Below are 14,047 nucleotides of genomic sequence, written 5' to 3' on the forward strand. Positions count from 1 at the left end.
TTTTTTTAAATATTTTTTATTGGTTTCAGAGAGAAAGGGAGAGGGAGAGAGACAGAAACATCAATGAGGACAGAGAATCATGGATTGGCTGCCTTCTGCACACCCCCCCACTGGGGATCAAGCCTCGAACCCTGACCTCCTGGTTCACAAGTCGATGCTCAACCACTGAGCCACACCGGCCAGGCCTCTTTCCTTCTTTCTTTCTTTCTTTCTTTCTTTCTTTCTTTCTTTCTTTCTCTTTATCTCTCTCTATTCCCCCTTCCACTCTCTCTAAAAATAACTGGGAGAAAAAATATCCTTGGGTGAGGACTAACAAAAAATAAAAAGGATGCTCAGGCATCAAGTCCTGTTCCTTTTACTTCCTGAGTCTCTCATAAAAAAATCAAACCCCCCCCCCCTGCAAACCCAAGTCCGCGGAGCCAGCGGAGGCCCATTCTCTATGCCTGTACCCACTGCTCCCCAGTCATCAGCTCCCTGTTTCAGAAAGCGGCTCTTTCGAACACCTGTACTGGATTCCGTCCCTTTCTGGTCAAAACTCTCCCTGGGCTCCCTCCCACCCATAGAAAAAGGTTTTCATCCCACAGCCTGACACTCCAGGCGCCGATGCCCACTAACCACGCCGGCCTCGCCTTAAGTCCCACGTTTCACGTTACAGTTCTAGCTAACAAACCTTCTCCATGAGGAAGGTCAGGAGCAGGGGTTGGTAGGAAGGAAACAACCATTGACAAATACAAAGATTTTAGTCATTATGTCAGGAGGTAGCTTATTCTTGTCATTCTGTCTCTTTCCTGGCGGCTCTGGTTCTCCAAAAGTAACCTTCTCTCCCCCCTCCTTCCCGCCCCTTTATTCCCCTCCTTTCCTCTTCTTCTCCCTCCCTTTCTCTGTAACCCAACTCTCTCCCCACCCCCTCCACTGCAGCTGTTCCAGAATTCTCAGGGCACAATAGGCAGGAATAGAATAGAGACTCCCTGCCTTTAGAACAACAGCGATTCAGCACCACGGAGAGCGCCACGCGCGTCTACCTGAGTCCTCACTGCTTCTTCCTAGGGTTTTCCTCACGCGCTATGAATTCCATCTCAGACAAGGCACCTCTACTTCTCTTTCTTCCCTTGAAAAAGTCCCCCTCGCTCCTTCAGCATCATCAGCTTGGATGTCACCTCCTGCTGGAACCCTGGTCACTCCCGCCGTCCCCACCACCCGGCTGTGTCGGGCGAATGCATCTCCCCTTTTCCAGCCTGCCCTGAGCTGTCCTTGTCATTCATTCATCCCTTCTACAAATCCTTCAGTACGTGCTTTGTACCAGCAACTCATTCAGGATCGGCAGGTATTTGTAAAGGTCCCTGGTGTTCGGAGTTTACATGCTGGTAGGAGGGGACAGGAAACAAATAAGATGACGTAGCAGAGTAGGAATCGAGCTAAGAAACAAATACAAAACAAGGAGGGGCACTGATCGGTTTCACTCAGTGGTTGGAGGGCCAGCCTGCGGACTGAAAGGTCCCAGGTTCGATTCCGGTCAAGGGCATGTACCTTGGTTGCGGGCACATCCCCAGTAGGAGGTGTGCAGGAGGCAGCTGATCGATGTTTCTCTCTCATCGATGTTTCTAACTCTCTATCCCTCTCCCTTCCTCTCTGTAAAATATCAATAAAATATATTTTTTTTAAAAAAATCCTCACTTGGCCCCGACTGGTTTGACTCAGTGGATAGAGCGTCGGCCTGTGGACTGAGAGGTCCCAGGTTCGATTCCGGTCAAGGGCATGTACCTTGGTTGTGGGCACATCCCCAGTGGAAGGTGTGCAGGAGGCAGCTGGTTGATGTTTCTATCTCATCGATGTTTCTAACTCTCTATTCTTATCCCTTCCTCTCTGTAAAAAATCAATAAAATATATATATTTTTTAAAAATCCTCACTTGAAGATCAGGGGGAAGAGACTTTGAGTATGGAGGGATAGTGAGTGTAAAAGTCCTTGGATGAGGCTGAGATGTGCATGTTTTTTCTTTTTTTTAAATGTTTTTATTTATTTCAGAGAGAGGAAAGGAGATGGAGAGATAGAAATATCCATGATAAAAGAAAATCATCGATTGAGTGTCTCCTGAATGCCCTCTACTGGGGATCGAGCCTGCAACCCGGGTATGTGCCCTGACTGGGAATGGAACCATGACCTCTTGGTTCATAGGTCGACACTCAACTACTGAGGCACGCCAGACGGGTGAGATGTGCATTTTCAAGGAGTAGTAGGAGGCCAGTGTGGCTGAAGTTATAAGCAAAGGAGGGAGTGTCAGTGGGTTAGGAAATGAGGTCACAGATCTGAGGTCACAGATCTGGCCCGGGGAGGCCAGCTTGAGGAGTTGGGGCGTATTCTACGTGCGATGGGAGCTCGTCAAAGCACTGAAGATGTCGGTGGCCCGTGACAAGCTGTGATTGATGGACGTGCTGTCGGGGGCTGTTCTGAGGGTGACTGCATGCAGGCTCTCATTTAAGATTCATGCCCTGACTGGTTTGGCTCAGTGGATAGAGCGTCGGCCTGCAGACTCAAGGGTCCCAGGTTCGATTCCGGTCAAGGGCATGTACCTTGGTTGCGGGCACATCCCCAGTAGGGGGCGTGCAAGAGGCAGCTGATCAATGTTTCTAACTCTCTATCCCTCTCCCTTCCTCTCTGTAAAAACATCAATAAAATATATTATAAAAAAAAAGATTCAGCCATGTCTCCAGTGCCCAGCGCAGGGCCTGCCTGGAGGAGGTCTCCGCAGATGTTTGATGAGTGAATACAGGAGCACAGGCATAGAACACGCTCTTGTGGATCAGGGGTTAATCAGGGCCGTGCCCGGGAAGCACGCCTCTTATGACCTGGGGAAAAAATCAATGCCACTCCAGCTCCCCACTCCGTCTCTCACCAACCAAACCCAGGCAGCCACCTGGGTCTATTGATTTTTCTGTGGATAGTCCTCTCTCAAAGCCCCTTTATCCTTCCAGCCCCAGCTCAGCTCCAACCTCATCTGCTATCGCTCGGACCACTGCATAAGCCCCCTCCTTGGTTTGCCCACTTCCCTCTCGTCCATCCCCAACACAGGCCCTGAGGGGTGTGACCCTGTCCCTCTCCTGCCCCAACACTTGCACTGCCTTTTCCAGGACTGAAGGCCAACCCCACAGGGTAACTCCTCCCTCTCCCTCTCTCTCTCTCCATCTTGGTTTCCTCATGAGGTGGTTGGAACAAATTGTCTCATTCCAAGACCTAAGATATTGGTGCTATTGTCCATCCTTTCCTCTCTTTTCATTTTATTTTATATATATTCTATATAATAAAGATGTAATATGCAAATGGTTGTTACTCTGTGAAGTGTAATGACCGACCGTGTAACAATGGGATCATGGATCAGCAAGAGGGTGGGGCAGTGAGCTACAAGCGGGCTCGGAGAGCTACAGGAGGGGGCGGCAGGGCAGCAAGCTATGAGGTAGGGACGGGAGGGGAGGGGGCAGGGGGAGCTACAGGAGGGCGGGGCAGCAGGCAGAGAGCTACTGGAGGGTGGCAGTGAGCTACTGGAGCATGGATTCATGCACAGGGCTACTAATATATATATATGGTGTGTGTGTGTGTGTGTGTGTGTGTATATATATATATATATATATATATATATATATATATATATATATAATTGATTTCAGAGAGGGAGAGATAGAAACATCAATGATGAGAATCATTGACCGGCTGCCCCCTGCACGCCCCCTACTGAGGATTGAGCCTGCAACCCTGGCATGTGCCCTGACCAAAATCAAACCCGGGACACGTCAGTCCACAGGCGGACACTCCATCCACTGAGCCAAACCGGCCAGGCCAGGGCCTTTCCTCTCTTTTTAAATCACCTTCGTTTTTATGATTTCCTGGGGCAGCAGAGAGCCGTGGTCTGGCTTCCACAATGGAGCAACTTAGCCTCTGATTGCTTCTGTTTTCTCAACTGGAAAACGGGAATAATAATGATGTCTGCCTTCCCAGGCGGAGAAAAAGAGATAGCTTAATTTGCATACAGCACATCGAACTTCCCCAAACCATGGCACTCAATAAAGTGTTTCTTATTAAGCTTGTTGCTGTTGCTACGACTCTTTATGTGTGTGAAACACGATGACATGTCCAGTAGTTATTGCTGTAGATCAGGCCCCGGGTTGGCCCTTCACACTCATGATCTAGACCAGTGGTCGGCAAACTCATTAGTCCACAGAACCAAATATCAACAGTATGACGATTGACATTTCTATGGAGAGCCAAATTTTTTCAACTTAAACGTCTTCTAACGCCACTTCTTCAAAATAAGACTCGCCCAGGCCGTGGTATTTTGTGGAAGAGCCACACTCAAGGGGCCAAAGAGCCGCATGTGGCTCGCGAGCCGCAGTTTGCCGACCACTGATCTAGACCACAGGAATCGGCAAACTATGATTTGTCCCACGGTGTGTGTGTGGGTGTGCGTACGGGTTGTGAGCTAAGCCTAGTTTTTACACTATTTCATGGTGTGGAGGAAAAAATATTTCATTCCATTACCATTTACCCGCCCTTTACCCACTACCATCTCCCTCTACCCACCCCCCTTTCTCTCTGGTAAGCACCATACTATTGTCTGGTGTGGTGAACACACAATGCAATATACAGGTGATGTACTAGGGAATTGTACCCCCGAAACCTATATAATTTTATTAACCAATGCTAATAAATTCAATTTTAAACATTTAAAAAATATTTTGTGACCCATGAAAATTACATCAATTTTTAATGTTAGGGTCCATAAATAATAGTATTCATGGAACTCAGCTGTGCCCCACTGCCTGGGTGCTTTGGCCACGACAATCCTATGGCCCACAAAGTCTGAAATATTTGCTATCTAAAGTTTGATGTGGGGAGGGGAGAGACAGGCGCAGGCTGGAAGAGGTTTATGGGGGGTGGGGGCGGAAGGAGGACCTATGTAATACTTTCAACAATAAAAACAAAAAATAAAGGTTTGCCGACCCCTGGCCAAGATTTGTTCTCTCAACAGCTCGGCAAAGGAAGGCTGTAGCACACAGAGGAAGTGCTGGGATTTGAGCCCGTCTCTCCGGGTTCATAGCCGCAGGCTCCTTCAGCCGCTCCACCCACCACCTTGAATGTACATGATGGGTACCTTGCGGTGGGTGCATAGGTCAGAGCCTATGAAATGACCCGGAGAAACGAGTTCAGGACGTGGAGTTCAATGCCCTTCCAATGACTCTGCTGTTACATCAGACGCCTGACTCCCAGCCCTGACAGCATCATTGATCCTCAGCCTGACCTTGGGAAGTCCGGTCCCGCTGCGCTGGTGTGAGCATGGCTTTGGTGATGGGAAAAACCCTCCGTTCTAACCCCAGCCCGGCCACTGACTGACTAGCTTAGGTCTCCTCCACTATTTCCAACTCTGTGAGCCGCAAACAATGGGGTTTTCTTCGGGCGGATTAAAGAACACCTCCATGCCCCACTTTCTCGCTCTCTCTAGGGCCACTATTTTTTTCCATCTGAAAAAAAAATGATCATCCTTTCGCTCCGACACTCTGGGATGGTGACAGCCGAGGTGTCTTATTTTAGCTCAGTGTCTGGCTCCCCAGGCTGTGATTCAAGTGTGCACAGAGGTTGCACCCCGGTTTCCCTGGAAAAAAGTCTCGTCGGTTCAAGTTGGAGGCAGGAGGGAGGATTCACCTAGAGAAAGCTGGGGGAGGGGACATCCAAAAACCCATCTTTATATGCAGAGGCATGTTGGAAGCTGCCCCATTGCTTTCACTAGCAGAAAGAGGTGGACAAGGGGTCCGGAAGGCTGGTCAACCTTGAGGCTGGGGCAAGGGTCAGAGCCATACACCCACTGTCTGGTGGAGACAAAGGGAGCTGAAGCAACTTCCACCTTTTAGTCTCATGTAAATCCTTGCTGATGGGCTATCATGGAGCTGTTACTCGAAATTGCCTGCCTAAGGGCTATGGGTGGATCCCAAACCTGAATAAAAGGGATCGAAAGGCCAGAGCAAAGCGTAGTCCTCTCGTGGGTTTCCGCCTGACCCCCAATTCCCAAATTCTTATTTTCTTGTCTTGTCTCTCTCATTTGTGTGCAGGCCTCCTCCAGAGCCTGAACCCTGAGCCTGAACCCTGAGCCTGAACCCTGAGCCTGAACCCTGCACCACGCAGGATGTGGAAGGGACACTCGCAGAGGCACCTCAAAACAGGGAGCGGATGGGGGCCCCCAGGGACCGAATGGAAATAGATATCGACTGGATTAAAAGGACCTGAATGGAGTTTAATTACGTTGAGTTCATTTGAATTGAACCGAAGAGTTGAGTCAGAATGGATTGGGGTTAGGTAGACCAGATGGATGGAGTGAAACGCGATGGAGCTGAGTTGACCTGGGCTGACCTGACCTGAGTAGACCCAACAGCTGCAGCTGCAGTTGGGAAGAGGGAACACCAGGAAGGACGCTCCTTCAGGCCTCAGCGGACTCGAGTCCTCGGGCACCAGCTGATGTTTGGAATCTTGGGCAACTCCCTGCACAATCCCGGGGCCTCAGTACCCCCATTTTTATTAAGTGAGCGCTAATAATAACTCCTGGGCAGAGATGTTATGAGAAGGGAGTGCGATCACTCCTCGTGCGGAAGAGAAAGAACTAGAGACACATATTGAATTCTGGCTAATGACATGCACAATGAAGTATTTAGGGGAACGTGTACTGATGCTGCAACTCGCTTTGAAATGCATTTTAAAAAAAGGCGGGGGAGGGGGGAGATAAAGCCCTGGCTGGGTAGCTAGCTCAGTTGGTTAGAGCACCGTCCCGATACACCGAGGTTGCAAGTTCGATGCCCGGTCTGGGCACATACAAGAATCAACCAATGAATGCATAAATAAACGGCACAACAAATCAATCTCTCTCTAACAACAATAATTTTTAAATTAATAAGAAGAAGAAGAAGAAGAAGGAGGAGGAGGAGGAGGAGGAGGAGGAGAAGAAGAAGAAGAAAGAAGAAGAAGAAGAAGAAGAAGAAGAAGAAGAAGAAGAAGAAGAAGAAGGAAGGTTGATGGATGGGTAGAAATACAGATAGATGAACAGATTCTAGACAAATGAAGCCTGATCATAGGGTAATGGTTGACTAAGTGATGGCCCCAACATCTTTTGCCTTTTCTATTTGAAAAAAAATTTTTTAATATATTTTATTGATTTTTTACAGAGAGGAAGGGAGAGGGATAGAGAGTTAGAAACATCGATGAGAGAGAAACATCGATCAGCTGCCTCCTGCACACCTCCCACTGGGGATGTGCCCGCAACCAAGGTACATGCCCTTGACCGGAATCGAACCTGGGACCTTTCAGTCCGCAGGCTGACGCTCTATCCACTGAGCCAAACCGGTTTCGGCACTATTTGGAAATTTTTCAGAGAAATAAAGAGCCCTGTAATCTGTGACTTGTAATCCCAGGAGCAGTTCAAAACACAGCCTGTGGAGGCAACATGCGTGGCGATTTGAGCCCCAGCTCCGCCTCTCCCGGGCTGTGCGGCCCTGAGCAAATGACCTCATCTCATTCGAGTGTTTGTTTCCGCATCTGTGAAATGGGGCTGTGAACAGCGTTCCCCTCACAGGGTCCTGAGTACCCGCACAGACCTGGTACCCCCGGAGCACCTCAGGAGCACTCGCTGAGACTCGGCCCTCTGTGGCACGGGCGCTGCTCTCTCCCTCTCCCAGAGGAAAAGGGGGGCACAGAGAGGTTCTGCAACTCCTCCAGGAACACACAGCAAGGAAGTGGCTTTCTTAGTGGGAGAGGGAACCACCTGGAACCTCAAAGAGGCCCCCCCGCTCCGTAAGTGCTTTCCTTTGGGGCTCACCCGATAGGATGAAGAAGATTCCAGAAACGAAGGCCAGAATGGTCCTCTGTGGGCGGATGTGGCCGATGTTGCTGATGACGAAGGCGGTGAACACGAGGAAGAGGCTGACCATGGGGAAGGGGGTGGCTGTGCGCACGGTCTCTGGGGGAGGGGAGAGACAGGAGGTGAGGGGGGGTAATTGGGGGGGACACCTCCCCATTCCCCATGACCTCCCCGCTTTCACCATCCCCCGTACCCCTTTGGGTGGCTTCTCTCCTTTCCACAGACTCTTCCCCTTTCTGATAATTCCACTGCTGACTGGCGGCCTTCACCCAGGCCACACCTCCTTTTGAGTTGACCACACCCCTTTTGTGTGTTGGCCCCGCCCACCAATTATCTAGGCCACTCCCCTTGTCCGCCCCTCCTCCTTACCCAGCCACTCTGCCTTCTTTACAGCCTCCACTCCTTTTCTTCTACCCTCCCCCCCTCTTCCCTGGCCTTGCCCTTTCTCCCAGGACTGTCCTGTGACCCTGCCCCCTTGTTCCCCAGGCCCCCGCTTCCCCTCACTCAGAATATTCTCGGTGTTTTCCGTCACCAAGTTGATCTCCGGTTCAAGAAAATATTCCGAGGCCACGCAGCGACCCTTCTCCCGACCTGGGGGATGGATAGGAAGGCAGGGCTGGATGAGAGGTTCCTACGCTCTGGAAAGGCAGTCAGGGGCACCACGCACAGTGGGGAGACCGGGGGCTGGGGATGGCTTAACCCAAGGGTTAGGGAAGGAGATGCGCAGGGTGTCTGGGGGCTCCTGTTCTTGGCTGCCCTAGAGCCCAGCCTCATGGAGAGAGACAAGGCTGGAACCCTAGGTCCCAAGTGAGGAGGGGCTGTGGGCCCCGACTCCTGGATCCTTAGAGAGAATCAGGCAGCGGGTGGCAAGATCCCTGGCAGGGGGCGTGGCGTCTCTGTCATGGTTGGGAGGCGTGGATTTTTTTTATCCTGTCCATTGAGCACGGGAGCTGTCCAGAGGACACGTTCTGAACCTAGAGGACCACCACTAAGGGAGGCGGGGAGACTGCGGGTCCCAGGGGACTAGGGGCCAGGAGATGGTGTGAGCTTTGGGGCTCCTGGAGGCAGGACATAGAGGGCTTGGAATTGGGTCTCCAGGGAGGAATCGATTCTCCAGGATGGGTGTCTGGATTTCTGGGACCCAGAGATGGAACTAAGAATAAAGAACTGTGGGGTCGCCCAGCTGGTGTGGCTCAGTGGCTGAGCATCGACCTATGAACCAGGAGGTCATGGTTCCATTCCCAGTCAGGGCACATGCCTGGGTTGTGGACTCGATCCCCAGTAGGGGGTGTGCAGGAGACAGCTGATCAATGATTCTCTCTCATTTATGTTTCTCTCTCTCTCTCTCTCTCTCTCTCTCTCTCTCTCTGAAATCAATAAAAATATACTTTTTAGCCCTAGCTGGTTTGGCTCAGTGGATAGAGTGTCGGCCTGTGGACTCAAGGGTCTCGGGTTCAATTCCGGTCAAGGGCACATGCCCAGGTTGTGGGCTCAATCCCCAGTAGGGGTGTGCAGGAGACAGCTGATCAATGATTCGCTCTCATTTATGTTTCTCTCTCTCTCTCTCTCTCTCTCTCTCTCTCTCTCTCTCTGAAATCAATAAAAATATACTTTTTAGCCCGAGCTGGTTTGGCTCAGTGGATAGAGTGTCAGCCTGTGGACTCAAGGGTCTCGGGTTCAATTCCGGTCAAGGGCACATGCCCAGGCTGTGGGCTCAATCCCCAGTAGGGGGTGTGCAGGAGGCAGCCGGTCAATGATTCTCCTCATCATTGATGTTCCTATCTCTCTCTCCCTCTCCCTTCCTCTCTGAAATCAATTTTAAAAAATTAAAGTATATATATATATATATATACACTTTTTCAAAAAGAGAGAGAACTCTGGGATCCCACTCAGTCCAGGTAGGGACAGGCGAGCAGAGAGCAGGTGAGGTGTGTACCTGCGAAGAAGCAGACGCGCCAGAGGCCGGCGTGCAGGGCCATCTTGACCTCCGTGGTCTGGTTCTGCGGCAGCACCGTGCCCTCCTCCATGTAGAGCCAGTAGTCGGTGCTGACCGCGATGCCCACGAGCAGCAGGCCGCACGCACCGAACACGCTGCTCAGCAGGGTCAGGGCGCGGCTGCTGCAGTGACTCATCCTCAGCGGCGGGGGGCGCCCTGCGGGGCCTGGGGGAGGGAAGCTGTCCTGGAGAAGGTCTGGTGGGACCCACTAGACTCCTCACTCCCAGGCAGCCACCTGGGCTGGCGAACCCTGGCCAGACACAACCAACCCCCAACCCTCTCCCATTGGCCCTCTGTGTCCTTCATGGATTTGAACCGGTGACACCCAATGATGACCTTCACCCGTAGGCCTGGCCTTCCTGAACCTGACACTTGTCACTTGTACTCTGGCTCTAGATCCTGATCAGAGACCCCCACACACACACCAACACCCCCCCAGCTCCAGGATAAGATTTCCAACCATAATCCAACCACGTGTAGGGACGTGGATGCCAAATATCATGACCCCAACTAGAAATGTAGTTTCTAGATTCTCCACCCCAGAACCAAGCCATCCGATCTGAACCTCATGCGCTCACCCAAGACCTGAACCACAGACACTAGACCAGACGGATCCTGGTCCTGTGACTCAGAAGCTATGACAGTGATCAGTCACGTCAACCCTGGGGCCAGGCACGCACCCCCAGCCTTGACTCTGTGCCCTGCTGCAAGCCACACACCTCGAATACCACACTCCAACAAGGGCCTGTGACCTCAACTCTGAGCCAGGACCTGGGACCCTGGACCCTGAGTGTTGAAATGTCGGCACTGGGTGCTGAGCAGCGTGACCTGTATAGAAACCTTGACTCAAGCCACTCAGTTTTGATTCCATCTGCCGACCCCTTTCTTTTGAGTTCTGTCTCTAAATAGAAACCAGAAATCCCCCAAGTGAGTCACCAGCGAAGGACCCTCACCCCAAACCCTGGCCTCAGGCCCTTGACCTCAGGCCTACCTAAGACTTGAGTTGAGCCCTTCACCTACGTTTAAACTCTTAGACGCATCTCTTGATCCAATTCTAACACCAAGAACTTCTAACTCTGGGCCTGTATCTTGACCTCAATTGGGTGCCCCAATCTGGTATTCCAGAACCTGAATTCCCCCCAGTCCCAAACCCAGGCAGACCCCTGGACCTGGGGTCCTGGAACTCCATCCCAGGCTGCTGGATCCCAAAACACTGGGACCCACAAACTTGGATGGAGGTTCCAGAATGACAAAACCATGATCTAGGGACCTCCCCCACCCTCCCCCGCCACACACACACAAACAACTCAGCACCCCAACCAGAGCACACCAATCATTGTAACAAGTGACCCTCCACACCAAGGATCAGTGCTCTGAATTCAACACCCCCATCAGGAAGTCCAGGATCCCACTCCTCCCTTCTCACCGTTTCTCCCCCCTCCCCCCCAAAACACGAGACCCCAGAATTCTCCACAGAGATTCTGGTCTCCACTTCCCATGTAAGGACTTCCAATTACAGACCCGCTTCAACATCCAACCTGGAACTCTGATCCCCTAACCCTGGATCCTCAAAACAAGAGCTCTCCAGTTCATAGCCGGGCCCCCCCAAATTCCAGTCAGGAACCTGAAGATTCCAAGGAGCATGCTCCTCGCCCCTTCTCCACCACCCTCACCCCCACCACGTACTTTTCCCTAAACTAGGCAACCCCATGATTTGGGGGGGACTCACCCTGGGACCCCCTCCCCCATCCTATCTCAACCAGAGACCTTTGCGTCTCTGAGTACCAGCGTCCCCATCATCTTTTGAACGATGAAGGTTAAGAGCCCCTCAACACTTCCCAACCATGCAACCACGATTGGAGACCCCACTTTTTAAAATCGGAATGCCGGGAGCCTTGAAACTCTGCCCCACCCCAGTGAGGGGTCCCAGACAACTTCCACCACCACCCTCATCGCAGCATCCGCTGCCCCGACCCCACCCCCACCCCCCACCCCCGCCTCCTGGAGGACTCGGGGATCCGGTCTGGCGGAGCTCAGACCAGCTCTCCTCCCATCCCCCGTCCCATGGCTCCGGCTTGACCGCCAGCTCCTCGCTCCTCCTCGTCTAGCCTGCTCCGCTCCGCTCCGCTCGGAAACCCAGTTTCCCTGGCCGCCTGCGCCCAGGTAGCTGACCTCAGCTCCTCCCATCGGCTCCTCCGACTCGGGCTGGGACCCGGCTCGCGGTCCCCCGGCTCGCTCCCCGCCTGGAAGCCCCCTCCATTGCTCCAGTTCCTCCTCACTCTACATTCTCCGCCAGCCTCCAGCCTCATCCTTGGGGACCCTCCCCCCAGGCCCGGAGCCTCCTCCTGCTCCTTCTCCCCAGCCTCTCCTGGATGCGCGCATTCGGGTCTCCGGGGTCCCCTCCTCCAAGCCCAAGTCCAGACTCCATCGCCTTTCAACCTCTGGGGGGGACATACCCGCTTTCCGGGAACCCTTTCTCGGACTCACGTCCTGCTCTTAGCGGGCCAGGCCCTCCCGCCCTCCCTCTCCGCCACGACCGCCCCCCTCAAGAACCTGGGCTGCGCCCTGCCCGGGGCCCGCGGTCCCTACGACTCGGACGTGAACAGCAGAGTTGCCTCACTCCGGACCCTCGGACCCCGTCCTCCGGTTCCCTAGGCCCAAAGTCCCTCCATCCCGCATCGCCTCCCGAACTCGGAGGTCCCGACCGCCGGAATGCCGGCCCCCAGAGCCACTCAGGCCCCTTTGAGCCCCAACCCCCGGCGCCCAGTCACCTCCGGGGGAACCCCCCGCCTCCCTCCAGGACCCTCCCCTCGCGCTCAGCTCACCTCGCTCAGGGCTGGGCGGACGCTCCGGGCCGCGGGCCCCGCAGCCGCATGACCGGCCCCGCGGCTTCCCCCGGCCGCCGCCGCCGCCACCGGGGTCGCCGATGCCCGCGCCCCCCGCCCCCGCCCCGGAGCCCGGCGTCCCGGCCCCCTCCGGGCCTCCCACCCCCCACCCCCCGCGCCCGCGGCCTCACTCGGCGGACGACGCCGGGAGCTGGGACCCGCGGCCGCTCATTGGCTGCCGCGGAGGAGGGGAGGGGCGGGGAGGGAGGAGAGGGGAGGGATGCGGGAGGGGGCGCTGGGCCCTGAGGATGGGGGAGGCAGGGAGAGAGAGGATGGAAACCGAGCCGAGCGCGGACAGGGGCCGGGGCGCACAGAGGGGCAGGGGCGCACGGAGGAGTGGGAGACAGCGGAGGACCTAGGCACCCCCAGACCTCGAGGCTGAGCCGTCCTGAGCCTCGCAGGGCTGGAGACGGAGGGGACCCAGAGATGGCCTAAGAGACAGACAGAGAGAGAGCAGGAGGGGCAGAGAGCGGGTCCCAGAGCCCCGCTTTCCCAGCTCAGAGACTGGGGCGCAGGAAGTGGGGAGGTCAGGCGCGCAGAGACAAAAGGAGACCGGGGCGCTCAGAGGCCTCGGGCTGAGGGATGCTGAGACCCAGACACCTTGAGCCAGGCAGAGGGACAGACAGAGAGACAGAGAGAGACCCTGGGAGGAGAGACAGCGGGGCAATCCTTGGGGTCCCCTGAGGAGGGCTGGGGCTCTGGCCGGGCCTGGGGCGGAGCCTGGGGTCAGGGCGGGCTGGAGGCAGCGGGAGGGGGCGTCCCGGGCCGGGGTCCCCAGAGCAGCAGGCGGGCGCGGAGCGATCTGGGTCCTGCAGCCGCCGCGGAGCCGGGAGCCGGGCCAGCCCCCCCCGCCCCCCTCCCGCCGTGATGTCAGCGGGGCCACTCTTAAAGGGGCAGGCCGCCCGCCGAGGGTCGGGCGGGGGCTGGGGGCGGCGGACACGGGGTGGGGGTACCGCTGCGGTGCTGGGGGAGACAGGGGAAGCCCCAGCATCCAACTAGACTGAGTCCCGGAAACCCAAAAGGGATGAAGAGACGCCGGGGTTCCCCGAGGGAGCCCACGAAGCTTTGGGGCTCAGTCCTTCCAAATACACAGACATAGGCACACCATTCCACCGGCCGGCCCCGTCCAGGGACTACATCTCCCAGAAGCCCTGGCGGCGAGGGGCTGCACTTGGGGGAAGGGTCCGCCGCGGTGTCTGCTGGGATGCGTAGTCCCTTTGCACTGTCCTCTCCACTCCCCCCCACTCGCAAGTGGGTCAAGGGAAGGAGGCCCGGA

At 54.8% G+C, this 14,047-nt stretch overlaps 1 protein-coding gene across 2 annotated transcripts in view; it reads right to left on the minus strand.

Annotated features, from left to right (window-relative positions):
* CACNG7 (calcium voltage-gated channel auxiliary subunit gamma 7) overlaps positions 1-12,850 on the minus strand; it is a 33,198-nt gene extending 20,348 nt beyond the window's left edge. For both annotated transcript variants that reach the window (XM_080644890.1, XM_080644891.1), the window contains exons 1-4: positions 12,712-12,850; positions 9,827-10,051; positions 8,395-8,481; positions 7,849-7,989 (exon numbers count right to left, since the gene is read on the minus strand). In XM_080644890.1, coding sequence (XP_080501016.1) covers positions 7,849-7,989; positions 8,395-8,481; positions 9,827-10,022 — 424 coding nt within the window. In that variant the 5' untranslated portion in view covers positions 10,023-10,051; positions 12,712-12,850. The remainder of the gene's footprint in view (positions 1-7,848; positions 7,990-8,394; positions 8,482-9,826; positions 10,052-12,711) is intronic.
* Between the last annotated feature and the right edge of the window lie 1,197 nt (positions 12,851-14,047).

Source organism: Plecotus auritus (assembly GCF_963455305.1).
Source record: "Plecotus auritus genome assembly, chromosome: 10".
Taxonomy (NCBI): domain Eukaryota; kingdom Metazoa; phylum Chordata; class Mammalia; order Chiroptera; family Vespertilionidae; genus Plecotus; species Plecotus auritus.